The following is a 27,438-nucleotide window of genomic DNA, read 5'->3' on the forward strand; positions in this document are numbered from 1 at the left end:
TCTCTTCTTTTTCCTGTTTATTTCATCATTTTATTTTGGGACTTCCCTCCTTTGTCGCTTGATTTTCACCCCCACCCCCTGGCCACTGCAGGGCTTTGGGTTTGTAACATTTGAAACAAGTGCAGATGCTGACCGTGCACGGGAGAAACTAAATGGTACAATCGTAGAGGGACGCAAAATAGAGGTGCCTTCCTTTTCCTGTCTCTCCTTACCTCTTGTCCCCCTCCTTTTTAACTCCCCTCCTCCTCCCCCGACTCTCTCTTTCCTTTCTCTGCCTGCCTGACATTTCCTGCCATACTCCCTCCCTCCCCTCTCTCCTTCCATCCTTATCCTCTCTCCCACCTGCCTGCTGCACCTTGAACGCTGCATGCCGAACCCTGATCCGTAAGTGTGCATGACAAAAAGAAGATTTCAGACTTTTTCAGTGGTGTGTGAGTGTGTGTTGCAGTGTTTTCTGACACAAATGGTGGATTCTGCTTTGCTCATGATGGCTTGAGTCATGTGTGTTTGCATCAGTAGCATGGGCATAAGATCACAGTTTGATTTGAGTTAGAAGCTCCCCTAGTGAAAATTATCTCCTTCCAAATGTTGAAAAAATGGCAGTGTGTCTAATCCTTTGTTAAAACCAGTTGCCCTCAAACTGTAGCAGCTGGTGTTCCATTTTCATGTCACCATCCTCTTGTAGCAGAGGAAAATCTCCCGCATCTTTCCATCTTTCTGTCTGTCTGCAGGCTTTTTATTTTACCTTGACAACTGTACACATTCAGGAACATGCAGCAGCCCTGTCTCTGAGAAATTACATTTTATACTAAAACTAATACCAACATTAATACTAATACTAATAGGGCAGGGTATCACCACTGATTTCCTGAACTGATTTGATTTCCTTCCACAAGGTCTTGATTTGATTTGATTCCTGATTCTCAGTCCAATTTGATTCATTTTGATTCAATATCCCTTCCACAAGGCGTATTTCAGCAGTTTTGCTTGAATGTAAAAGAGATTCCTAGAGAACCAATGCTGTAAATTTTTCAAGAAATTAGCTAGAAAAAGCACATATTAAAAGACTGATCATGCATTTTATCAAGCGATATCGGATTGTTCAAATGAAGATCAATTTGAATCGGATAAATGGATTATTTTAACTCAGCCTTAAATACTAACACTGATAATAATGGCAATACTTCCATGTTTTCCTGTCAACATTTTTTGAAGAAATGTAAACACTGCCTGTATAATGTTCCCCAGTAAAGTTTTTTTTTGTGATTGTACAAAATACAGGATTCTGACAGCTGAGCTGTTGTTAAGGCAACAAAAGCACTTCAGGTTAGAAAGGTTTTGTTACTTGTTGATAAAGTAAAAATGCTTGTTCCACACATCTTTAACACAGACCACCATCGTTCTAACCTTAACCAAGAGATTTGAGTACTTAAATAGGATCATGAAAAATCTATTGATGCTTTTGATTTGTTCCCAATGAGCATATATCATCTTGCAAAAACAAATACAATTAGAAAACAAACTATTTTGACATAACAATATTTTAATGATTTGGCAAATCTGTTGGTTTCCTTGTTATGTTAAGAGAAAATATAATCCAGATGGCATTACATTCCCTCCAAACATATTTGCTGTCACCAAATGTGTGGTATATAGATGTAATTTCTCGGAGACCGAGCTGCATGCAAGTCAACCTGTCAGAGGGTCAAGTGAAAATTGGCCAAAAGCCTCTGTTGTGAAATTATTACTAAATAATAAATCTGTAACATAAACTGTGGCCCAAGTTTCATGTGGAACCCTTGTTGATATGACGTGTTTCCCATCTTCATAAGGAGACACAGCTTTCAAAATAACATAATAGTGGCTGTACAGGAAAACATATGGAAACACAAAATTCTCACCTCAAGATCAACATCTTTTTAATTGGCAAATTGCCCAAATCAGGCTCACTGGGAAACTGTCAAAGACATGTGCAGTACAATGCTGAAGAATTTGGGAATTTCCAGCAGTGTGTTGTGAAGTCCAGCAGTTGTGTGTCTATATCCTATTCTCAACCCCAGGCCGTCAACTACAGCAGCTTGGTGAGTGGCCCTCACCATATTATTCCAATGCACAGGGGACCCTGTAGCATCTGTATGAGACGTAAGGGGTTTCACAGAACTGCAGTAAAAAAACGTCCGAGACACTCAAAGCAACAAAAGTAGTATGAAGAGCAGGAGAGTCATTATAGGGAAAAGATCAGGGTGGATCAAATAAACAAAAGCCTTTCACCCAGGAGACAGCTGTTTAGCCCTTTTTACAGAGGTTGTGCTAGGTTGTTATAGGTCCTTTCTTTATGCCTCCTTTGCATTTTTACACACAACCAAACAACAGTGACATCATTCCACCCAGTGTCTGATTATACACTGCATTGCAGCTTTGGGAGTCATAAGAGGCATGATTTGTAACACAACAGTGTCTGCTTATAGTGTGACATAAAACCTAAATGTCAGCAATGCTTTCTTAATAACAACAATGGCATTAACACATCAATAACATGACTTTGCCTCCCTGTTTTATGGAAACTGATCCTGTCCTCTGATCGGACAGTAAGGAGCATCCGAAGCTCATGACTTTTCCAATTTGTAGATGTTTACAACTGCTGTTCTTATTCTTTGAATTAGCTGTTAACCGCTAACAGCTTCTTTTTAAATCTCCCACAGTGGGTTGTACTCATAACACGTCATCAAAATGTCACACTTGCCCTATCCAGGGTCACCTCTTTACAGCCTTACATTTTATACAGACCTTGTTCCATGGCTGTTACTCCCCTCATTCTCGGCTCAGAGACAAAATCACTCTGTCCTCCCTTTCTGCGATTGTATTTTATTTACAGAATGGTTAGGCAGCATAACGGCACATCATTTTCCCCTTGAACAGGCAGTGTAAGAGCAACTTTTGTGTCCTGTTTGAAAGTTAACAAAGAGATTTATTTCACTACATAACATAATCAATGTCACATGACATATGTGGCATACTGGTGAAGATACATATGTAACTCAAGTTATGTTACAAATGATCTTCTTGTAACCCAAATACGAGTCATGTTTTAAACCCTACTAAGTTGTATTATTGCCTGAAGTGATTTTGATGCCAAAACCGACATTTCCTGTAAACACAAAGACACCATGCATTTAAAAAGGGAAAACTAACAGGTCCAAAACTGATGCAATAGATGGGTACCTAGAGTGTCATAGTTTGAGGGAGGGCCATTGACCAAGCTGCTGTATTTTAGCAGTTTGGAGTGAGAATATGTGTGTATCAGAGCAGACAGTATGGATGCAGGATGTACTACGGATATCCTTTGGATAGTAATTGCAACATGTGAAACATCTTAAGTTTTTTAACACCTTTTTAAGATCTTAAATTAAAATATTGACTAACTAATAACTTTTGAAGGTCTTAAAAACTTCAATGTCTGTTCATTCATGTCTGTTGGTTGACCTTTCTCTCATTTATTTTCTCTGATGTCACTGATGTGTTTCAGCATCAGACATTTGACTCACTGCATGTACCTTCACTTGCTGAAATGATAAAATACCAGCATGGCATGGAAAGTGGTTGAGATGTGGAATACCCACTGTATGCACAGGCTCTTCTTGTTGGTTTGTGTGCGTGTGTGTGCGTGCGTGCGTACGTGCATGTGTGTTTGTGTGTGTGTATGTATTTGCTCACAAGCTAACTGCTGTCTGTCTGTTGACAGGTAAACAATGCCACAGCCAGAGTAATGACCAACAAAAAGGTGGCAAACCCATATACAAATGGTAAGTCTTCAGACTTTTTTCCATGTCTTTTGATGTCCTTTGTCCATCTTCTAATTGCTGCTCTCCTTTAATTTCTCCCACTCTCATGTCTTTTTCCTGTACTCTTTTTTCTCCACTCTCTAGTCTTCTTGCCCATTATTCCATTCACTAACAAAATCAGACCCGGCTACAGTACAGAGCAATAGATCTCATGGTTGTGTAGAAGAAGTGAATCATTTTGATCCACTTGCACCCAATTAGCCTGGACTGTAAATGGAAAGACAAACCAAAAGCAAAGAGGTGGTCAATTTGGTTTGAAATATCATGCAAATAGCAAAGTGAAATATTATCTTAGTCAGCACGGATAAAAGGAATAGAGCAGCAGAGAAAGAGGATGGTCAGAAATGGAGGGGGGATTTTAAGAAGGAGGGGTTCCAAATGAATAGAGCCAATAAAAGAGCAAGGAGTCACTGGTAAAGAGGGAGAGAAGGGCCTTTAGGGTGTGTTTCTCTCCTTCGTCTCTCTCACAGACAGCCATTCATGTAAATGGAATAAAAGAGTGGAGGCGAGAGAGAGGGAGCAAATGACAGAGATGGTGCAAAGCAAGAGAAGCAAAGAGAGAGGAGATGGATGAACAAGGGAAGGAATTAAATGGCTAGACATGTCAGCACCTCTCCTCCACACACACATGCACACATAGACACACACCTCTATCCTGTTGGAGGGTGCAGAGAAAGAGAGAATGAGCACTGAAGGATTTTCCATTCATCACTGTCATCAGGCCACAAGCGCACATGCGCACGCCGCACATGCGCACGCCGCACACGCGCACACAGACACACAGACACACACACACACACACACACACACGCACACACACACACACACTCTTCTTTCTCTTACTCTCTCTCTCAGTTCTGGTCAATCTGCCTCATTGGGTTCAGCAGTGGTTGAGCAAACTGTTATATAAATAGATAGATAAATACAGTTGACTGAAAACAGACAATAAGAACTACAGTGCACAACAATCAACATTTCTTATGACTGCATATTTGTACATGTGTGAAATAATTCTAAGAAAGAAGAAAGACGGGTCCCCAGTTGGTTCCAAATTTTAAAACATGTTCACCAAAACAGCAGAAGATGTAGTAAAACACAATTATGCAATACTGAAAGATTTTAGACTAAAGAAGATGTTATTTCTTATAATGTTAACCCTTTGAAACCTGAGCAAATTGACTTAAATTCTTTCAAAAACATGGGAAAAAGGCGATGAGCAGCTTAGAAAGTAATGACCCAAGAATCTGCAAGAAATTTGTAGAAAGGGATGTTACCTAAAAGATCAGCAACAACCCCCCCCCCGCCCCCCAAAAAAAACAACCCACAACCTTGACCTTGAGAGAGTTTTGAGAGGTTTAAATATTTCATAAATACTCTTCATAAATCATGACATGATGGTGGGTATGAAAAGTGTTAATTTATGTGCTGGCAATATGAAAACTAAGTTAAAACCTAGTATTTGGCTGGACTGTGTACAGTGATTCCCAACTTTTTGTGCTTTCAGGGACCTCTGTACTATCACTGAGTAAACTGAAGACATATTTTAGGGATATTTTATATTATACTTTGTTTAAAACTTTAAATATAATATATATCAGCTGTGTGGCGATTAATACCCTTCAGGAGAGATGATGTGTCCCAGCTATATATAAGATATACTTACAATCATACATTCTTTAAAGGCTTCTTTTTTGAGAGATTCCCCCTCTTTTTTTTGCTTTTTCTAAGACAGACCTGAATACAGTTTGTGTTCAGGTACTCACAGTGCCCCATAAGATTTTTAAAAAAGTATATGTTGAACATTAATCGAAACTTAAAAAATACAATAGCATTTAATTATCTGAGTTGCTTTATTTTATTTTGTTTTACTTTATTTTTTTCATGTTTTTAACAGCCTTCAAAATCAAGAGGGTCTCATAACCCCCTGGGAAGCTTTGGAGACCCATGGAGACTCATTCAGACACTTTGGTGCTGTTAGGAGAAGCTCCTCTCTGGAGGGGGGTGGGGGGGTGGAAGAAACATTAGGATTATTAGCTGTGGCTCAGAGGTAGAGTGGGTCGTCCTCTAATCAGAAGGTCAGCAGTTCGATCCCCAGCTCCTCTGGACAACATGTCGAAGTATCCTTGGGCAAAATACCCCAAATTGCTCCTGATGCTGCGTCATCGGAGTGTGAGTGCGTGTGAATGATTACTGAGTAGCAGGTGGCATCTTGTACGGTAGCCTCGGCCACCAGTGTGTGAATGTGTGTGTGAGTGGGTGAATGTGACATGTAGTGTTAAAGTGCTTTGAGTGCTCAGTAAGACTAGAAAAGCGCTATACAAGTATAGTCCATTTACCATTTACCATTTACAATAATGACAAAAAGGAAAGAGAAAGAGAGAGGGGAAGAGAGAGGGATGCACAGCAATAATGGTAACAAACACATGCCATATTACAATAATGATTAGGAATGTTGTAAAATTACTAAATGCACACTATGATAACATGTTATGTTATGTGCAGATATTGTGGATGTTAATAAAAGTCCCATACGTATATTGATAGTGCATGCGTGACTCATAATAATGGCAGTAGAAGGTCACTTTCTGTTTAGCATGCTCCCTCTGCAGGTGGGGAGTTCGACTACCTTTTAGGAAGTGCTGAGGACCATAGTGGTGGCTTTTGGCTGGGAAGCACACAGTCTTTAGACATTGCCTTAGTTTGCAACTGGTAAATTATTTTTAATTTTTGCTGATCAGATTGCTTTATAATTTTGAGAATCTAATACATACATTTTGACCATCATCATTTTTGTAAAATATGGAACAATAAATCAAGATCAGTTTTTATGTCAAATCAACAACATTTTCTGGACATTCTGTTTTTTGCAAGCATCTACTATACCCTACCCAGTCAAGCCCAGAGTGATACGACAATAGGAAATGTTTAGTCACTACACTAGGAAACAAGGGAGCAAAAATTCTCCGGAGAGGCCAAGGGAGTTAGCGTAATGCAATAAACAGAGATGAATTTGCAGATGGAGGGAGCAAGAGAGGGAAAAAGGAGCTCATAGTTGTATCATAGAAAGTCCCCCGGCAGATTAAACATATGTCAGCCTAACTAGGGGCTGGTCCAGGTAACCTGAGCCTTAGAATCTTTATCAAAGAGAAAGGTCCTAAGTCTACCTTTAAAAGTGGAAATGGTGTCTGCCCCTGACCAGCGAACTGACTCCCATCCTACTTTTGGAGACTTTGGGAGCCACAAGTACCCCTGTGTTTTCAGAGCGCAGTGATCTTGAAGGTTGGTAGGGAACAATGAGCTGCGACAGATAGGATAGAGCCTGACCATTTAGAGATTTGTAAGTGAGGAGGATGATTTTAAATTCAATTCTGGACTTCACAGGGAGCCAGTGCAAGGAAACTAAAACAAGAGAAATACGATCCTTTTTCTTGGTTCCTGTTAGCACACGTCCAGCAGAGTTCTACACCAGTTGGGGAGACCTAAGAGGTTTGTTGGGGCAACCAGATATTAGAGAGTTACAGTAATCCAGCCTAGAAGTAACAAATACGTGTACTAAATTTTTGGCATCTGTTTGGGACAGGATATGTCTAATTTTTGAAATGTTACGCAAGTGAAAGAAAGCAGTCCTAGAAGTCTGTTTTATATGGGAGACAAAAGATAGATCTTGACGGAATAAAACTCAGAGGTTCCTTACAGTTGTGCTAGAGGTCAAGGTAATGCCATATTTAATATCAAGAAATTACAGCTCATCCAGGCTTTTATGTTCTTAACAAATGTTTGAAGTCTAGATAACTGATCAGTTTTATCTGGTTTCATAGATATATACAGTTGCGTGTCATCAGCATATCAATGGAAATTTACAGAGTGATTTCTAATTATGTTGCCTAGGGGAAGCATATATAAAGTAAAAAGGATTGAGTCAAAGTCGTTCACTGCATTACATGATTGTTCAACACTTGGCATGAGATTTGCTTTGGGGTCGTGAGAGTGGGAGACTTATGGTGAAAGCTTGTGTCACACGCCAGGAGTGTGAGAGTTGTTAACCCTAAAATATGTTAAAATGCATTAGACACATCATTGACACATCCTCCCTCTGCAGCTCTGCTCGGACCCGGGAACTAACGTCCCCATGTGACCGGTGGAGGCTGTGCTGCCTTCTTCCGCTATCAGAGCCATGCTCCGCTGATAGTTTGTTAATCTTCCTATCGCCGCTGATTAACAAATGGAGAATTCTGTAATTGTGCTCCCACACTGTAACACGAAATATTCACTTCAGTTTCAATCAGTGTGTAATTTTCTTCTTTTCTTTATAATGGCAGAACCAGCCATTCTGGCACTGCGACACATAGCAGTTAATAACATTAAATAAATGTAGGCTCCTTTGTTACAGACACAGTTGGTCCTCAAACAAACTGATGAGGTGATCCTTTTTCTCCTCTGCCCAAAAGACCACAGATGGCTCAGTAGCTGTCTAACTTGCTATTTTCACCATCTTGCCATGTTATACGGGTTACAGAGAATGAGGAATAACTTACTGTCAGGACTGTCAGCTTCTGTCAGCGTGTCCACCATTTCCGCCTGTAACGTGAGAGTAACCTTTCCCCTTCACAAGTGAAACTACACTGCTGATCCTGGGTTTGGTATCTGTAAAATTCTAAATCTGGGGTTTTAATAAATATCATAGACCCATGATCTACAAGTAGCTGATGTCAGGTTACTCATTTATCTAGGCTCACTAATTATCTATGTTCAAAAAGGAGATTGGTCAGCAGCAAAATCTACAAGAGAAAAGGAAGACCCACAGCCCACACAAAAATCACACACCCAACTACTGACTGGGCAGAGGAACTCTATTTAGGTTAAGGGTCAAGTTGTCAAAAAAAAAAAAAATACAAATAAGCATAACCTAAATAGTAAATTGAAAATAAATGGTTGACCCATTTTTTCACAAATTAAATGTATCCACTATTGGACCAGTATCCCTTTATTTGTAGTTATCAGCTCATTTAACGCACATTTAAGTTCACTTAAGGTTATCAGTCTCCTTTAAATCTGAGGTCCTTCGCTTGAATGTTCCATTAATATTTTTATTCCACCTCTGAGTTTCCTTAAGAATCAGTTATAATCAGTTTTTTTGTCTGTCTTGGGCCCAAGAACAAAAAATACTGAATCTTGAGATCTCAGTGGGAAAAAATGCAAAAAAAAACCAAAGTCGAAATCCTCCTTGATTGGGTCTCCTTTAATCAAGGTCCTACCACCTTTCACGACAAGATGAGATGTCCACAAGCAGCAATGACAGTCCAGATGGAAGGTCAAACAGCAACATGATGTCGCTGATCACAGATCGAATCATCCCTCAAAAAAAAAAAAAAAACAGCCAGGAAAATTAGGAAGGAGACGCCCATCAGATTTCCTCCTGAGGACAACCAGCCAGCTCTCACAGAATTGCAATTTTTGGCCAAACACAACTGTCCGTGTTGCATCTGGTTCATTACCTCAAGGTGCCCAAGCCACCTCATCTGGCTCTTCTCAATGCGGAGGAACAGCAGCTGTACTCTGAGCTCCTCCCAGATGACCGAGCTTCTCACCCTATCTCTAAGGGAGAGCCCAGTCACCATATTGAGGAAGCTCATTTTGGCCGCTTGTACCCGCAATCTTGTTCTTTCGGTCACCCAAAGCTCGTGACCATAGGTGAGGGTAGGAACGAAGATCGACCGGTAAATCGAGAGCTTTGCCTTTCGGTTTAGCTCTCTCTTCACCACGACAGATCGGTGCAGAGTAGGACCCTGCCAAGGGTCCAGAGCTGGTTCACAGTTCCACAACCAGGGCGAAAACCGCATTGCTCCTACTGTCCGTCGGACCCTCCTCTCTAGTACCCCTGAATAGACCTTACCAGGGAGGCTGAGGAGTGTGATCCCCCTATAGTTGGAACACACCCTCCGGTCCCCCTTCTTAAAAAGAGGGACCACCACCCCGGTCTGCCAGTCCAGAGGCACTGCCCCCAATGTCCACGCAATGTTGCAGAGTTGTGTCAACCAAGACAGCCCCACAACATCCAGGTCCCTAAGGAACTCCGGGCGGACCTCATCCAACTCTGGGGCCCCGCCACCGAGGAGCTATTTGACCACCTCGGCAACCTCAGCCCCAGAGATGGAAGAGCCCACCTCCGAGTCCCCAGGCCCTGCTTCCTCACTGGAAGGCGTGTCGGTGGGATTGAGGAGGTCTTCGAAGTTTCCCTTCCACCAATCCACAATGTCCTGAGTCGAGGTCAGCAGCGCCCCGTCCCCACCATACACAGTGTTGACAGAGCACCGCTTCCCCTTCCTGAGACGCTGGATGGTGGTCCAGAACCTCTTCGAAGCCATCCGGAAGTCATTCTCCAAGCCTCACCAAACTCCTCCCATGCCTGGGTTTTCACCCTGCTCAGCTCAAATTAAGTTATCCCGCATATTTTCACTTGGTCTTGGCGGTCATTCAAGCCATAGATTGTGCTTCTCATTTTGGTTTGCCCTTTAGCCACAACACAAAGAGTGTAGAAGTGGACCAAGAGAGAGAGACTTACCCCATGAAAATTTGTGAACAGATAATTGGCCCTATGCTGTTTCCTGTATTGTGGAAAATAGAGGTTGAATTCACTGAGTTCAAACAGTAAAATTAAGCCAAGAGTCTCTTACTGTGTTGCTTATCTCTTGCCAAAAATCTTTTCAGAAAGACATTTTAGCTTACTGTATCATTTTCATTTTGTTACCAGTCGACCACCATATTGTTTCCTTTATCAAAACCATAGATTTATAATAACACCTGGATTCTGGATGCTAAGCACCTATTAATTCCAATGGAGTTGCCAAAAGGGTTTTCTAGCTTCCAGGTTTACCTCTGCAGTATGTGGGGAGCGGTGCCTGGGTCAAATCAACATGGACTTTCAACTTGGAGACCACTGTTTGTGTCTCATGTGAAATCATAATTATGCAAAATACTTTAGGTAGCTATGCAAAGTATGCATGTTAACCCTCTGAGCCCGGTATAGTTGCCTGCGACTAAAATGTGTTCCACTTTATGTAAAGTGTCCTAACTCTGCGACCGTGGGTCGGATCGTCTTACTTTTTTCGGCAGTGTAAAGGTCCCAGCTGTGCCACTCACAGGGATGTCCCTGATGCACTGTAGCTCTTTTAGAAGCCTTTCCATTCAGCCCTGGAAATTAGGTGTTTTTACAGGACGTTGTTCAATAAATTGGTGATGATAGATCCAATATTGGGTGTCTTCTGTCCATATTTTAATCATATTTCGATGATAAAAGTATATTAGCATCGATGCTGAACGCCATATTGGTTTCCCATAGTTCATTTGGAGAGAGGACAGAGGTTTGTATTGGTCTTGTCATCCAATCGGAAGACTATGCGACACGTTGTATTCACTTTCATTGCCACATGTCATCTGAAGCAAACTGTGATTGGCCTAATCCTACTGTATCTCTCACTCTGTGTTATTGATAGCGCCTTGTGCATTAGAATAAATGCTGGTAGCCCCTATAATAATAATAATAATAATAATGAGACATGGGTAGATCAGGAGATAGTCTAACTAGCAGCAGAGCCTCATATGGATGTAAACTCTGTGTTCACTGCAGGCAGGGCAGGCAGGAGAATCAGGCCCCTCTCTGAAGTGTCAGGAGTGTGATGTGGCCCTCTGCAGCATCACAGAGAGGAGCTGCTTTGCAGAATGGCACAGATAATGGGACACACAAACAATGGCAAAACAAAAAAAGATGGGACTTTCTTTGGGAAAGTGTGTCTGTTTTTTGAAATGTAATAGTTTTAATGTTTGTTTTTTAACTTTCTGATTCCTAACACTTGGGAGAAAGGTTTTCTACAGCAAAAAAGGCCTGTGCATAATACTTTTGGGTGATTTATCACTAAAGATCTGTACAATTTAATTTATGTCTTGATTTTTTTTTATGACTTTATGGTCTCATAACTATTTTTACATTCAAGTGACATCACTACAGCCTAAATATTCTGATAGCCAAGGTTATTCTGAAAAAAAAGATGTATATAACTTCATTGTGCATTGAGAGACTGAGGTTTTAAATGTAATATTACTCAAAAAGTCCAGGCGAACCAAAACTAGGTAAAAATGGCTCAGAGGGTTAATGTCCCTTACATCATCTACATAGTTATTTTAACGGAAACCACAATCTTTCCCTAATCTTGTGTTTTATGTCTTATCATTGGCTATAGCCATAGCCAGAGGCATTATGTTTTCAGTTATTTGTCATTAATGAAATAATTCAAGAATGCCTGAAGGGGATTTCCTCAAATTTTGCAAAAATGTCCACTTGGAATTAGTGATGAAGTGATTAGATGTTGGTGGCCAAAGGTCAAGGTCACTATGACCTTGCGCCTGTATTATTCCCGTGAATGCAACATCTTAAAAACACTTTAAGTGTTCTTCAGATTTGGTACAAACGTTCAATTGGACTCAACACTAAACTCATTATATCATGGTGGTCAAAGGTCAAGGTCATTGTGACCTCCATAATACAAGGGAATTTCATTCACTTTGGTACAAACATCCATTGGAGCTGAAGAGACATACACATAACGTGTTTCTAGCCATAACATAAGAATTTGCTTATTGTGACAAAATTTTACACAAATGTTTAACAGGATAAAATGATGAAGTGCTGACATATTCAAAAGGTCAAAGGTCATCGCAATGTTCTACAGAAATGTTCTATGAATGGACAGATAAAGCCACGGAGGCTGGTACTCTGACAGCATGTATTTTAAAGGGGAAAAAAATGATAGTATTGTAATTCTTTATAGAAGATACAAGGTCATGCAGCAATACAGATTTTAATTATATATGTTTGTGTGTGTGTGTGTGTGTGTGTGTGTGTGTGTGTGTCCTGTGCAGGCTGGAAGCTGAATCCAGTGGTTGGAGCAGTATATGGCCCTGAATTTTATGCAGGTAAAGAATTGCAGCTCTGAAATCATTATTTCCTGCAATTGTCTTCCTTCCATGTGTTTTGTTAAAGACTTGTGAACATCTGCCCTGTCAAATTGACACAGAATACAGATTTATACATTTGTATGTTACTTTTTAGAAGGAGTGTGTGTGTGTGTGTGTGTGTGTGTGTGTGTGTGTGTGTGTGCGTGTGTTTGGGTTTACAAGGACAGCATTGTCATGAAAAGGAAGACTGGCGTTTGAATAATGTATCAGTACTTCTTTCGGTATGTTCCAGGTATGTGTGCACACGTGTATGTGTGTGCGTGTTGCAGTTTTAAGTGGCAGCTTGGTTTCATTTGGTAGAAATGCTGAGACTGTCCACTCCCTTAACTGCTCTACTTTTTGCTCATTAGTCTGAAATCTGTTCATTCCCAGACAGCTTTACAGCACTCCTCTAAATAACCGCTCTGACAGAGAGGCCATCCATCTATTTGTTCTCTTCCTGCTTTTCCTGCTCTTCTGCATCTGTCCCTCATTCTGTCTATTCCATCATCCAACTATTCATCCAAACCTTAACCTCAGATGACCCCAAACAATCTATCACAGTTGTCCATGCTTTTCTCCCTATGGATCTTTCCTGTATGTATGTGTTTTGTGCTGTCAGTAAATGTTGAGGTACACACAGACCTGTATACTCATGCAGTTGTCATCACATGGCTTTAAAAGTGCAGATAAATGACAAAAATGCTCCATCTGTCTAACAGCACATACACACATACCTGGAACATACCGAAAGAAGTACCGATACACTATTCAAACACCAGTCTTCCTTTTCATGACAATGCTGTCCTTGTAAACCCAAACACACACACACACACACACACACACACACACACACACACACACACACACAAGTAGTCATTTTAAAGTATAGTTACAATCTACAAAAAAGATTAATTTGATCATTTATTACTTGACCAAATCCTAGCCTTGGTTTGGGTGGTATCTAACTTTTTATACCTCATATCCTCCTGGGATCTCAATGTGGTTTGCAGTACATGACAGTATCAGTGTGTGGCACTACACCAGATGTCAACAAAGGGCAATATTCTTTAACCTATTTCCTTATTAAACAGAGAAAGACAACCGTACGCCCTCTCAATTCATGTTTCTCTCTTTTACTGAACTAAGACTAGATTGATTGCTAGTTAACTCATCATAAAACACATCACTCAAACAGAAACAAAATAAAACTTACCAAAATCATGTTAGTCATTTTGGAAATTATTCCACTATAATAAGCAATTTTGGTTTGGTCAAAATAATCCCTTAATTCACTGTGTTAGATGTGAATATAAACACTGTACTGTAACATTACCATCTCTCCAGTATGAAAAGGTGAGGGTCAATATTGTATTTAAAATCACACCTTAGGGATTTAAATGAGCAGGTTTTCCCCAGTTCCCCTGTAGCGACACTGTAACTAGTGACATGCTCTGGTCCTCATCTGCATAGAAGTATTAGAACAGCCACACTCACACAAACTCATCCTGGCTCACTCATTTATAGGATGCTAATACATTGAGTGATTTTAATAGCTCCACTAAAGTTTGCCAAGCCTAAACGACACCATATGCCTCCCTTTCTCCCAGGAGGAGGGATGGAGGGATAGATGAATTGAAAAGTAGAGAAACTTCACAACAGAAAATAGGGAAATCAGCCATGCCTGTATTGTGTCTGTTCTCTACATTTTTCTATTTGTTCATACCCTCTTCTCATTACATGAATCTTTCTTTTGGCTCAGGTCTACTGGCAGTCACTCACCCACACATACACAGTGCAGTATATATTCATGCCTCCACCCCACATGCCTCCCTGCATTCCTCTAATTTACTCTCTCTCCTCCACCCTATGAAAAATGAAAGATTCCCACCTGTAAGTGAAAGTGCATGGGTTTGGAATTTCTTCTAGAATAATTATGAGTACATTTAATCTAGTGTGGGGAGGGATTCAAGCAGGATGTAAAGGGGGATGTGAGGGCGATTAATCACCCTTTATCAGACGGCTTTCCCAGCACCCATCAGTTGAATCAGCCACCATAAATCCTGGCCAGCTGACAGTTCACTCCATCTCCATTGCCGAGCTCAGCTACAGGTTTATTGTGCGCAAATCCTATTCAGAAGAATGACCGATATCCTCCACATGCATACACACCCATGCTCACATTCTCATGATTACACATTTGTAGGTACACACACCAATGTGTAAGCATAGATGTACAGTGTATCTGGGGTATTCAAACTCAGGTGTGCAACAAAAGAACCCAGCACTCACTTCCACAAAGCTACACGCTCACAGACACATACTTCACACACACGGTTACTTTAAATCCTCATAAAAAAGATTAAGCTAACAGCCAGGGTTGTGGTCTGTTCCAACAACTAAAGATTTATCCAAATAAAGGCTCAGGAGGTTCAGCCCCCAAATGGATGAGGCACTGTGGTTTCCTTCAGGGCCCTGCCATCCAGCAATGCAAAATTATAAGACTCAGGTTCAAGTGATTGTAAAACACCAAGAGCACACATACTGAGTGCATCTGAACAACCTCATTGTTTGTCCCTGTGTATATGTGACCCGGCTTCTAAGAGACTGTTCATGACAAAAATTTTAAACAGTGTCAATCACAGCAGCAGGGCAGAATGAAGGAAACAGCATTACTTGCTGTGATGATATTAGCTGGTTTATTAAATCTAAAAGCCAACTAAAGTTAGTAAAGTATTATATGTCAGGATTTACAAAAAGTTCAGGAGAGGACTCAATGGCAAGACACCATGCAGGCGAAAGAGAGAGCAAAAAGCAAGCTTTGAAAAAATTAAGTTCATACAAAAAGGCAAAAAGTCACAACTTCTCTGCAGCAACCAGCTGCCTCAGGACTGCCAAATACCAGCTGGCTCCTTGTTATATGTCGCTCATTTTGACTAATCTCTATAAACATGAGATGAGATCAGATGAGATGAGATCAGATGGGATCAGATCAGATCAGATGAGATCAGACTTTATTAATCCCTTAGCAGGGAAATTAACACATTCCAGCAGCTCAACAGTCACAAGCAAGAGAAAAAAAAGTTATTTAAGTTATAAAAAAAAAAGATAAAATATGACAAAATTCAAATGAGATATATCAAAATAAATAAAATAAAATAAAATCTAGACATAATTTATACACCTTTTACTATTACAGATACTGTATGTGCATGATTGATGCACAAGATAACTGAAATACATACGGTGTGTAGTATATTTACTGTAACAGTATAGAAATATAGCCTATAAATTTTGTTGCACAGAAAGTGGTAAAATATTGCATAATAGAAAATCACATCACTCAAACAGGATTGGTCAATGCAGACCAACAGCACCTACAGACCACAAATGGAATGCTTCAGATACCAAAATCTTGTCCCATTCTTCATATATATTCAGATATCTGTTTAGAGAGAAAACTATCACAGTAACATACAAAATATTAAAAACAAAATGTAAAATTTGAAATGATCGCCTTTATTTAATACTAGCCATTGATAAATAAAGACACCACGTCTTCAGTTTAGGGAAATAAGTGTTCCTGACCAAGCCCGATCACCCCAAAACACGTCAGGTACAAATGCACAGGAGACATCAGCTGTGTGACGGTGCAAGTCACGGGCTTCTCCAACTGATACTGGACCAGCTCAGTGGAGCACTAATTGTAACCCTCACCAGAGAAGCTCCCTGCTCTGGCTAAGAGGAGGGACAGGGAGTCCGGCTGTTACCTCTCCTTCTATCCCTGCCTGCAGGACACTGACACTGACAGTTCCTTAACCCCATCACCTCTGTTGCTGCAGCAAAAACAATTGGAGATGACATCATTGACGTCAGTCAATGAATATAAAATAGGATTATCTATAATGTTGGATTCACATATTAAATAAATGATAATCAATGTGCAGAGTGCTCACTTTTCAATATTTTTTATTCATGTCATAAAAAAAAAATTTAGGGATGCAAAATAATATAAGCATATCGGCAGATATTGGCTTTAAAATGAAATATTTTAATTGGCCAACATACTGACATGCTGATGCCTGCTGGTATATACTGTATATCTATCTCTCTCTCTCTCTAGTGAACATGTACTAAACATCAACCATAAGTTGAAGTATTTTTCATATTATGCAAAATGAATGAATATTTCATTCAATGACAAGCATAGTTCTTTATGTCTCCATCTGCCAGTATCCAGTATCTTTTTTTTTTTTTTTTACACAAACTGACCCATGATATGCTTGGTCTCTGATGAGAATGCAGACCAGACTTCCTCTAATGTTTTTTGATCAGAGTTTGCATAATAGCCTTGGCCTTTGTGGGTTGTATGTACCACAAACTATGTGTGTGTGTGTGTGTGTGTGTGTGTGTGTAAGTGTGTGACTGAATTAAATAGACTGCATGGGCATGAAGGACAATGAGGGAATCGTAATACTGATTGATTGACTGTGTCCTAGACTGAGTATATGCAAAGCAGGACAAGTGTGTGTGTGTGTGCGTGCGTGCGTGTGTGTATGGGTGTGCATGTGCAGGGTTTGGCGGAGCAGCTCTCCAGAACACAACAAATAAGATTAAATGCAAAATAAAGGCAGGGAAGTAACAAGGCAAGCGGCTCAGGCCATTTTAACATATGCGGAAAAATTTGCAAGTTGGAAAGGCGACATTATATCAGCTCTGAGCTGTATCACTGTCTGCCATTGACCCTGCTTTTTCAAATTAGTATCTAAAAGCAAGCTTTAATTTGTCATGATGTTTACATACAGTACTATGAATAGTCATGCTGTAACATTTTCAGCTGTATATTTATAGTGTGGTTGCACAATATGGTTAGACTGTTGATCTTTGGAAGGCAGCCCTTCCATAGATAGTAGCATTTTTAAATTCAACAAGAAATATATAATCAAGCAAACACATTATATGCATAATTTGAGACACTAATATGCTGTTTGGAATTAAATGCCAACGGAGGCCCGATTGATCAGTTTAGCCTTAGACTGAGTGTAAACACAATGAGAGCAACAGATTCTAGGTGCAGTTAACATTTAAATATACACATAAAAATAAAAAGGTTTGTTTTTCCTTGAATATTTTTGAGCGTTTTATTCGATCCAAACTCCAACAGTAGGTGACAGTGTGATCTTTTGGAAATCCCCTTTTCCCCTCTAACAATACAATGTAACATTTCCTTTTATTTTGCTTCCCTCACCTAAAGAGCTGCATCTGAACAGGCTCTTCACCCATTGCTAAAGTTCCTAAATGTTATTGACACTCCAGTTGATGTCATAATTGTCAGATTTTAGTGTCTGCTCACTGACAATGAATATAAACACACACAGCTGTAAACTAATCACATTTTACCAAGTCACACATTTTGAAGTCCCGTTTCTAACACATTTTTATAACTGTTCTTAAGTTTTTATCATTAGTGACTTTATACATTTGATAATTAGTTGTGGTGTTACCACAACTAATTATCAAATGCCTACGCTGTCAAATCTGACAAGTTGATCTTAAAATAATCTTGGGAACTGGTTGCTTTCAAAAAGAAAAGCAAATATAACTATTTATCTTAATTTTTGTTTTTCTTATAACTTATTGTTACCTTTACTTAGATTTTAGCTGATGTTTTCTCTAGTTTGTTTGCAGCTTCAGTAAACTAAGTTAGACTCACTTAACTTGATCATGACAAAGAGGATTTAGCCAATGATAAAGTTAGGATATCTTCAAGTTCTGTTTTGTTAGCATGTTTAAGTAAATACAAATATGATTGACTAGTTTGTAACCTGCAGAATACAGATTGTAGCAGTTATTAATAACTACGTTAGAATTTGGATTTTCACTCGTTAAAATAAAAGGGGCACCATTCTCCATTTAGGAGAATTTTTTAAGAGATTTTTTAAAGTAAAATTTACTTCAAATTTACGTCAAATCTTACAGTGTACATTAACTGATACAATGTGCATGTAGTTGTGTATGTAGCCTTGGAATGCTCTCTCTTTAGTATGTTGTGCCTGTGTGTATCAGTGGATGTTGTTGTTTGTTTGCTTTATGGGCCTGCTGGCTGTCAGGCACAGGCCCTGCCATGATTCATGGGTTATTACAGCACAGCTGTAGCATGCACAAGCCATAGCTCATTATAAGATTGCATTCATATGTGTCACAGTGCCACCAACATGCACGTACACGCCCTCATGCTCACTCATATGCATACACACAAACAGTGCACCTGGCCAACACACACACACACACACACATGGAGGAATGAATATATGGATGTCTGATATTGACAAAGAGAGGGTGGAAGGTGGGGGCAACTTGAGGAACCTGATCTTTTGCTCAGAATACATTACCAATGGACTGTTTGCTGGCTATGTGGCATATTATGTTTTCTGAGTGTGTAGAGTAGGAAAAGGCAGACACAGCAGAGGGCAGAGCATCCCCAGCACCCGACAGAGAGAGAGAGAGAGAGAGAGAGAGAGAGAGAGAGAGAGAGAGAGAGAGAGAGAGCAGAGTGTTTCTGTCCCTGAGCATGTACAGTGTAGCATGTTGTTTTTTTCTGTGATGCTGTGTACTCATCCATATTCAGGGCCTCTCAGAGGTCTAGAGGTGTTTGGGAAGTGATACAGTATATTTGAACATAATTATATAATATATTTAAAAGGACTCCTATTAAGGCATCCGTCTGTATCTGTGTGAGTTTAGCCCTTTTTATTTAGCCCTCAAGTGCTCAATGTCAAAAGTTCTGCTTTCATATAAATTGTCTATTATGTATGTATGTAGGTGACTATATAGTCAAGACACTTTGATGAGGTTGGAACTTTCAAGTCTTTTCAATGCCAGGCTCAGACCACACGACATGTTTGTCTATTCCAACCGTCACTATGTCAGATTAGGCCATTATCATAAAATCATGCGGTGAGTTGGCCTGCAGACATTACAGACCTCACATTTGTCATGAACAACCATTGCTGATAGTCATCAGATTATTCTTGTCTTCTTGTCATTATTATTATTAATTCAGTCATTCAGTCTCAGCCAAACTGTTTTTGTGCAAACAGAATAACTGAAGTCACTAAATTCTTCCCAAGTTCCTGCAAATGTTTCACAATAAAAGCCTTTTTAGAAATTGAAGGGATTATCTCTATGGCAATAATAGGGGTTCTTTTTCAGGAGTTTTTCCTTAGGTGATGTAAGGGCAGAGGGATGTCTTATGCTGTAAAGCTGTCTGAGGCAAACCGTGTTTTGTGATAATGGGCTTTATAAATAAAATTGACTTGACTTGACTTGACTTAATTTGAAACAAATACAATAAGTGTGGAGTTTGATATGACAGTTTTATGCATTAACTTAAGAATAAAGGAAAAAAATACAGATGGAATGAGAAATAAAGACCTGTGTCTGTAAAGCTGACACCCTCTGCAGGCCCAAACAGTATTTGTAAATTTTATGGTTTGTTTGTTGATGCTTACAGCAGTACTCTGCTAGTCCCTCTGCTGTTTTAAGCCAGTATTTTTTTTTTTACTTTGTGGTTGTAGTACCTGGAAGAAATATCAAAAGAGCTGGGGGATTGATGTCATACAGCTACCCCAGTTTCTCTGTGTTCCTAGATTCATGGATGATAAACAAAACAAAACAAAAAAAAATTACATGCTACAAGTTCTGTCAGGATGCGAGGCATTCCAGACAGTCTACTATGACATGAACTAAACAATGGACATCCGACACACACATAGGACCATGTTGGACTGTAATCCAGTTTATATTGTGCAGTCTGAACCCGGCATAACTAAAAAGAGTTAGCTGTACAATAGTGGCTATGTTTTAGTATATGGGAAGACAGCTAATACTAGCAGATTGTGAACAGTTGTATGATATATATTCTGTGCAGTTACACTGAATTTGAATTCCTGATTACTTGTTGCAGACAAACAATATGAAAACCGTTGCTCTATCATAGGGGACAGGTTTTCAGGACAGTTACATAAATCAGGCATACTATTTTCAAATGTTGGTTAAAAAAGGTTAAGTAAAATTAAAGGTCAGACCATGTTAAATGCACCACACATGAAAATAAATCCCTTTTACAAAACCAGTTTGATCTCACTCCTTTAATTTAGTTTCAAACAGCACAGAAAACAACTCTGAAGACCTCTAATTTAGCAATCCATCACTAACAGAAACGGAATACTAATATCAGGCCATTTTATTTTGAAAGAAATTCATGCTTCCATACAGAAGACCACAGTGCTTTCCCTTCTCTGCTTCTACTATTCTTATACTATTTTTAATCAGTATCAGACATAATGTTAGTATCCGTCTGTTAAGGACAACCCAGTCCCTGAGGTTAAGCTGATCCCCCTTTTCAGGTCTCTGCTTGAAAATTGTCTTTATTTAAATATATCTCCATTTGAATAAAGAAGGTCTTAAACTAAACACAACAAATGTGAGATGAACTTGCAAGCTGTAAGCATCAGGAGAGATGCTGCTGCATGTATATATATGTTTTATGTCACTTAGATGTCATTAGAAGTATTAAACCAAGAGACATAGAGCATGGAAAATCCATGGGGAAAAGCATAGCCTTTCTCAGTAAATATTCCACGGTGTCACAGCCACCATGCTTTCTCCTCCTAGCCATTTAAGCCTAGAGACTCCATGTTTTCTCCAAATGGCATATACTGAAAAAAAGGCATAGAATTGTGTATTACTTATTTCTAGTTTTGTTCGACCAGACACAAGTTTTGACCACAAAACTTGTTGTTTGAGTTTATTTGAGTGAATAGTGTGAAGTAAAAGGTCTTTGGAGTGATGTTATGCCTTCGTGTGCAATGTTTAGAGCATTTACTGATGTTGTTGCTTTTACAAAGTTTGGAATTGTGTGAATACTTTGTTGTTCAGGTGGAAATGGCTCAGCCAAATAGCTTGTTGAAGTCCACTGAAATCAAACAATATGCAGCATAACCAGGTTCTGTAGAATCACATAGGAATTAATCACACATTATACACAGATACAGTTTGTAGTGCATCTGGAGTGTACAGCATTTAAGTCAGAATATGTACATGAAAGAGGAGAAATTAAAGAATGCAGTCGTGGGAAACTATTTGCAGTGATGAAACTCATAAGTAATGAGTGTTTTACAACCGCAAGAGGAAATGTCATTTTCTACATTGACAACAGGTGATTTGATACTTTTATCCAGCTATACTAGCATTGGAATATTATACATACATAGTACATTTATTATAGGTTATTATAGGTACAGCCCAAGACCACATATTAGAAGATATAAAAATGTACTGAAATTGATTTGATTACTAACTCAAGAGCCATCTCTAATCATAACCACTCATAGTTTAATTGCACCTGTCCAGGGCTCACTCTGTGTCTGCTGGGATAGACTCCACCCTTCCTCCAATGATCCTGAATAGGATTAGCAGTTAAGAGTAATGAATGAAGGACTGAATTAATGAATGTATTAATTAATTAATTAATGTTTATTTAAGATGTTGAATCTCTGTATGCTTGCATGCAGATGCATTTTCTATTAAATTAATTTCTGTAATGTTATCAAATCAATGAGTGAGTGGAGAGGACAACAGTCAGCAGGATGTGAGGCCTGTTTACAATCGCAGATTTCAAGCGAGGGGGGGCAGGGCCTCAGTGTTTTTATGAATCATGAGTAATGTTCATTTAAATGTCTTTCTTCACACTTTCTTGTACATAAGAATATTATGCATACATTGTTATATGCCAGTACCAAAGACATTGTCTACCCAGAATCCAGAGAACTCATCTGTGTAGTTCCATTTTCGCAGAGATTTAAGTGCAATGTCGAAAGAGCACTGTGGATAATTAGAGCTTGGCCCTGGTAAAGAAGGATACCATGCCACACTGTCTGTATGTGCATATGTTTTTGTCCATGAGTAGTTCTGATATGTGTGTGTATTTGTGTGTGCGCCTGCATATGAAGGCCTTGCTCCCCTGTTGACTGAAGGTTGAACAGGGACCTTCAGCTAAACATCACATCACCATGCCACATGCCTGTAGGGGTGACCCTCATGTGTGTTTGTGAGTATACATGCATGATGAAGGATGGCCTCAGGCTAAATCTGCCTCTTCAAACAATACAGGCCATCTGCTTTGTGTCCCTGCTGCCAAACAGTGATCCCAACCTCCATGCAGGCCTTGCTGCCACTTTTACTGACTCTGCCAGCTCACCTCTCACAGGAACACCTCCTCTTGTTCCCTTCATTATGCATATCCCTCTATCGATCCACTCCATTCCATCCTCTATCCAATATTTTTGCTACATTCTGGCAAGTTGTTCTTGTCAGAAGTCAACACATTAGAATTTGTTATAGATTGACAGGTAATTGAGCTTTTTCATTGAAACCAGAATTAAAAACCATTATTGTTGTCTGAATCAGCATAGAAAGTCTCCATTAAGGAACTATTCTTTCACAGAAACTGATTAATTTTTTGAACTGCGATTAATCACTGAATTTCAATAGTTAATATTGATTAATTACATTTTTTTTTATCAGTTAACAGTTTTGAAGTTCATATTAATCAGGTAAAACAAGTCTTACCAGATTGTCTTGATTAGGAGTCAAATGACAGCATTGGTGACTGATGTTGACTGGTCAATTTCCCCTCATTTAGTAGCGCAAGTGTGTGGCAATTCACACACTTCAAAATACTTATTTGCAGGCTGTATTGATGCATTTGCCAGCTTATATCAGTTAATACAGGAATGTAGGCCTTCACACAATTTAAAAAAATGAACACGTTGTGTTTGATCATAAATTTCATTGCAATTGACGTGTTAAAGTTGATAGCCCTGGTAGAAACACAATAAAACATGACTTTTTAAAAAAAAAAAAAATGTGTCAAAATTTGTAGAAAAGATTTCCACACACTTACATCGATGCAGTGTTTTACGTTATTCTGAGCCTTCGGTCTATTAGATCCTCATTAGAGCATACATGAATCATCAGTGTACAGGTAGGTAAAAGTAACCAATTCCATTCTCATAACAATATGCAACACACCTGGGCGCAAACATGATGATAGAAGCTCCATTACAATATCTTGGAGGTGGAGCTTCTACATGTCATGCACATGAATTGCCGCAGCATCAGGTGAGAATGTGGCCAAACAGAACCATTCACAGTGTTATTATACATCGGCAGACAGCTAGAAAGCATCTGCTGTGTCCACATGAAATGTGGCAGGACGCCTTCAAGTTGAAATAGTGCTGGTAGTAATTTAATATAATAAGAAGCATGACGGCGCCCACAGGGCAGGCAGGAGGAGCGGTGGATACATCAAACAAACCTCAGACTTCCATGCAGGAGTCCGGTGTTGGCTTTCTGTCTGAATATGATGCTTATTTTCCCCACTTTACATGCGCCTCCTTCTCCTAAACCTAACCATTCATTTCAAAACTCTAACCACCAGTGCCAGCACATGCATTTGTTGATGTACCAGTGTTGGTTACCATGTCTGTCTGTTATAACCCTGTGCAGTGTCATACCACCATGTGCATTTGTTGACATTTCAGTAATACTATCCCAGAATGTAAACAGCAGCCACTGCAAGCGGAAACATGTGATGACTCGGGATGAGAACGTGTTTGATATATTGTATTACTCTGTTTCACTGAGCTCTAATGCTGTCCACACAGCTTAAATTTCAATTCATGTTGCAATCCTCCGCTGAAAATAGTCCCAGAAAAATCCCTATATACTATGCGCCCCCCCCCCTCCAATCCCTTTCAATCAACACTTATGACCCACTCCCAGTGTGAGGCATATTTATCTGCAGAGACCCTGCCCCTGTCTGTGCCTGTCTGGTCTTACATTTCCTTTCAAGTGTCATTAGAAAGTCTTTAATCTATCTTGCCTTAAGCTGTATTAACCCTGGTTGGGACTTTACAAAAAGTTAGTCACCAAGAGCCAGACAGTAAGTAGCACACATCTAAGAAGGAGATATAAAAGAAACAGTGCCAAAAATTACAAATATATTGAACAAGAGTGAATCTGGAGTTGGTTTTCACTTTCTGCAATACTACAAACCGTAACCAACAATTCCTGCACAGTAAACCTTTAAATATTAACTTTTTCAGCAGGAAACAGTGAGCTTGGAGCTGAGAGCCACAAACAGGTTTGGAAAATTAGAGAACAATAACAGATGAGGTCACACATTCTTGGTTTTGCTCTTTTTATGGTATTTGTTTACAAAGCGAAGTAGCAGCCATATCTGAGTGACTTTATGCAAAGTAAAACATGAAACTTGTTGTAACATTTTGTGCTTCTTCCCACCTCTCTGTGTGTCTGGATGTTCCTCTCTCAGTGACAGGGTTTCCATACCCCAGCACAGGAGCCGCCGTGGCCTATAGAGGGGCCCATTTGAGAGGGAGGGGTCGGGCCGTCTACAACACATTCCGTGCTGCACCTCCTCCTCCACCCATCCCTGCCTATGGAGCGTCAGTGCCTGCACTCTCTCTCTCTCACACACACACACACACACACACACACACACACACACACACTCACATCCAACTGAAACAAATACACATAATCATATAAACCCTGTATGACACATCTCTAAGATTTAAACCTGCACAAATGTAATTCACAGAGCTACTCAAACACAGAAGCTAAAAACCACACACACATGCAGTAACAGAAGAATGGTGAGTTGAAAACAAAAAAGCTGCTTTCTAATAGAGCGGAAAATTGCTCTTTGATTCCGGAGTGGCCGAATTTGTCTCTCTTTTTTCTAATGTGTCATTCTTTATTCAGCTGTGAATGTACTACTATGACCTGCCCTGCACACTCCAGTAGGCCCACTCCAGAGAGAGCGAGAGACCTGATGAACGTGAAAGGGGGAGACATGCAGAGAGAGAGAAAAAGAATAGATGTCTGAGAGAGCGTGTTAGGGTTGAAAGGGAAAAAAAGAGAAATGCAGATGGAGACAGAGAGAGAAAAGGCAGGAGGATGAGGGAAGAATAATGGACCATTAGTGCAGTTTGACCACATGGAACTACTGAATAAGTAATTTACTGTACGGTGGTAAAATAAATATCCTTTGATTTTGGCCGTGTATTGTATTTAAACTAAAACTATTTGAAATTTAGTTTTAAAAACCAAAGAATGACTGCATCAAAAATAAGAAGAAATGTATTGTGATGCTTAGTTTGGATGTAGAGGTCAAACTAAGGGAATGTGGGACTTATTTGTGAAAACTATCTGGTTATAGCTAAGTATGAGTTCCTGATATGACTATTAGGGAAAACAAACCCTTTAAAACCTGGATTCATTCATTCAGACACCTTTATTTTATTTATTTTAACCCTTTAACTTGAGCAAATTGGTTAATGAGTAACTTGACAACAAATTCACAGACATAATTAAATTTAGAAAGTTTTTCTTTTTTCAAAGCAAATATACAGTATTATTATTACTGAATCACTTTTCCGGGTCATTTTGTTTTGTTTTGTCTTTCTTTTTGTCAATGTTTTTAGCTCATTTTCAGGTGGTTTTCTTGCACTTTTTGCAAATTCTTGGGTCATACTTCATAAGTTGCTCACTGCGTTTTTCCATGTTTTAGAAAGAAATAAAGCAGATTTGCTCAGGCTTTAAAGGGTTAAAAGTTCTTGACTAAAATTCAGCATCACCCTCATTTTACATCAGTGCAGAAAAACATTGTTAATGTTTAACATCTTGTGTCAACAGTGTGGTCTATCAGGATGGCTTTTATGGAGCAGAAATATATGTAAGTCAGATCTATCTCTATGTATTTGTATTTATTCTTCATGAAATGTATTCACTACGATCAATCACAATGATAATTTGGTACTGAGTGTCTTCAACATTTGATCCAGTGCTTTAGCTAAAGACAGTACATTGAGGTGGTGTTGAATTTGTCCATCTCTCCTCAGGGAGGGTATGCAGCTTACAGATATGCCCAGCCAGCTGGTACTGCTGCAGCTGCATTCAGTGACAGGTATGTTGCTTCTGAGGGTCATTTAAAGTCACTCTGTATACATTGGTGACACTGTAAATAACCATGATTACATAACTTATTTACATTCAGCATTTCTAAAACATTGTCTATGGATCCCTTACTGGCCTTCAAACCACATTTGTGATGTGGATGGTGTCTCAGTTTTTAAAAATTAAAAATTCAAGATCAACACATCTATTTAAGATACACACTGTGAAAACTGATAAGTTGATCTTACACTTAACTCTTAAGTAAGTTTAGTTCATAACCAAATGATGAGTTTACTTATAATTTTGTGAAATAATTTCTTCTTTAGCAACTTCAGTATATCAAGTTAATCTGACTTAACTTGATCATGACAAAGAGGATTTTTGCCAATGATGAAGATCTGAGATCTGCAAGATCTGTTTTCCTAATGTGTTTAAAAAAATAAGAATATGACTGACTCGTCTGCAACCAAAGAATACAGATATAAGGCACAGTTAAAACTTGGTTTACTGAAGTTGCTAACACTCAGAGAGATTAGGTTTCCTTTTTTTAAATTGCAACTTT

The 27,438-nt window shown here is 39.3% G+C and overlaps 1 protein-coding gene across 1 annotated transcript in view; it reads left to right on the plus strand.

The window, feature by feature from the left end:
• Positions 1–27,438, plus strand: part of LOC121958428 (RNA binding protein fox-1 homolog 3-like) — a 518,131-nt gene that overhangs the window by 464,009 nt on the left and 26,684 nt on the right. The window contains exons 6-11 of the mRNA XM_042507330.1: positions 92–184; positions 3,743–3,803; positions 12,759–12,812; positions 25,231–25,363; positions 26,616–26,655; positions 26,822–26,886. Coding sequence (XP_042363264.1) covers positions 92–184; positions 3,743–3,803; positions 12,759–12,812; positions 25,231–25,363; positions 26,616–26,655; positions 26,822–26,886 — 446 coding nt within the window. The remainder of the gene's footprint in view (positions 1–91; positions 185–3,742; positions 3,804–12,758; positions 12,813–25,230; positions 25,364–26,615; positions 26,656–26,821; positions 26,887–27,438) is intronic.

Source organism: Plectropomus leopardus, chromosome 19 (assembly GCF_008729295.1).
Source record: "Plectropomus leopardus isolate mb chromosome 19, YSFRI_Pleo_2.0, whole genome shotgun sequence".
Taxonomy (NCBI): domain Eukaryota; kingdom Metazoa; phylum Chordata; class Actinopteri; order Perciformes; family Serranidae; genus Plectropomus; species Plectropomus leopardus.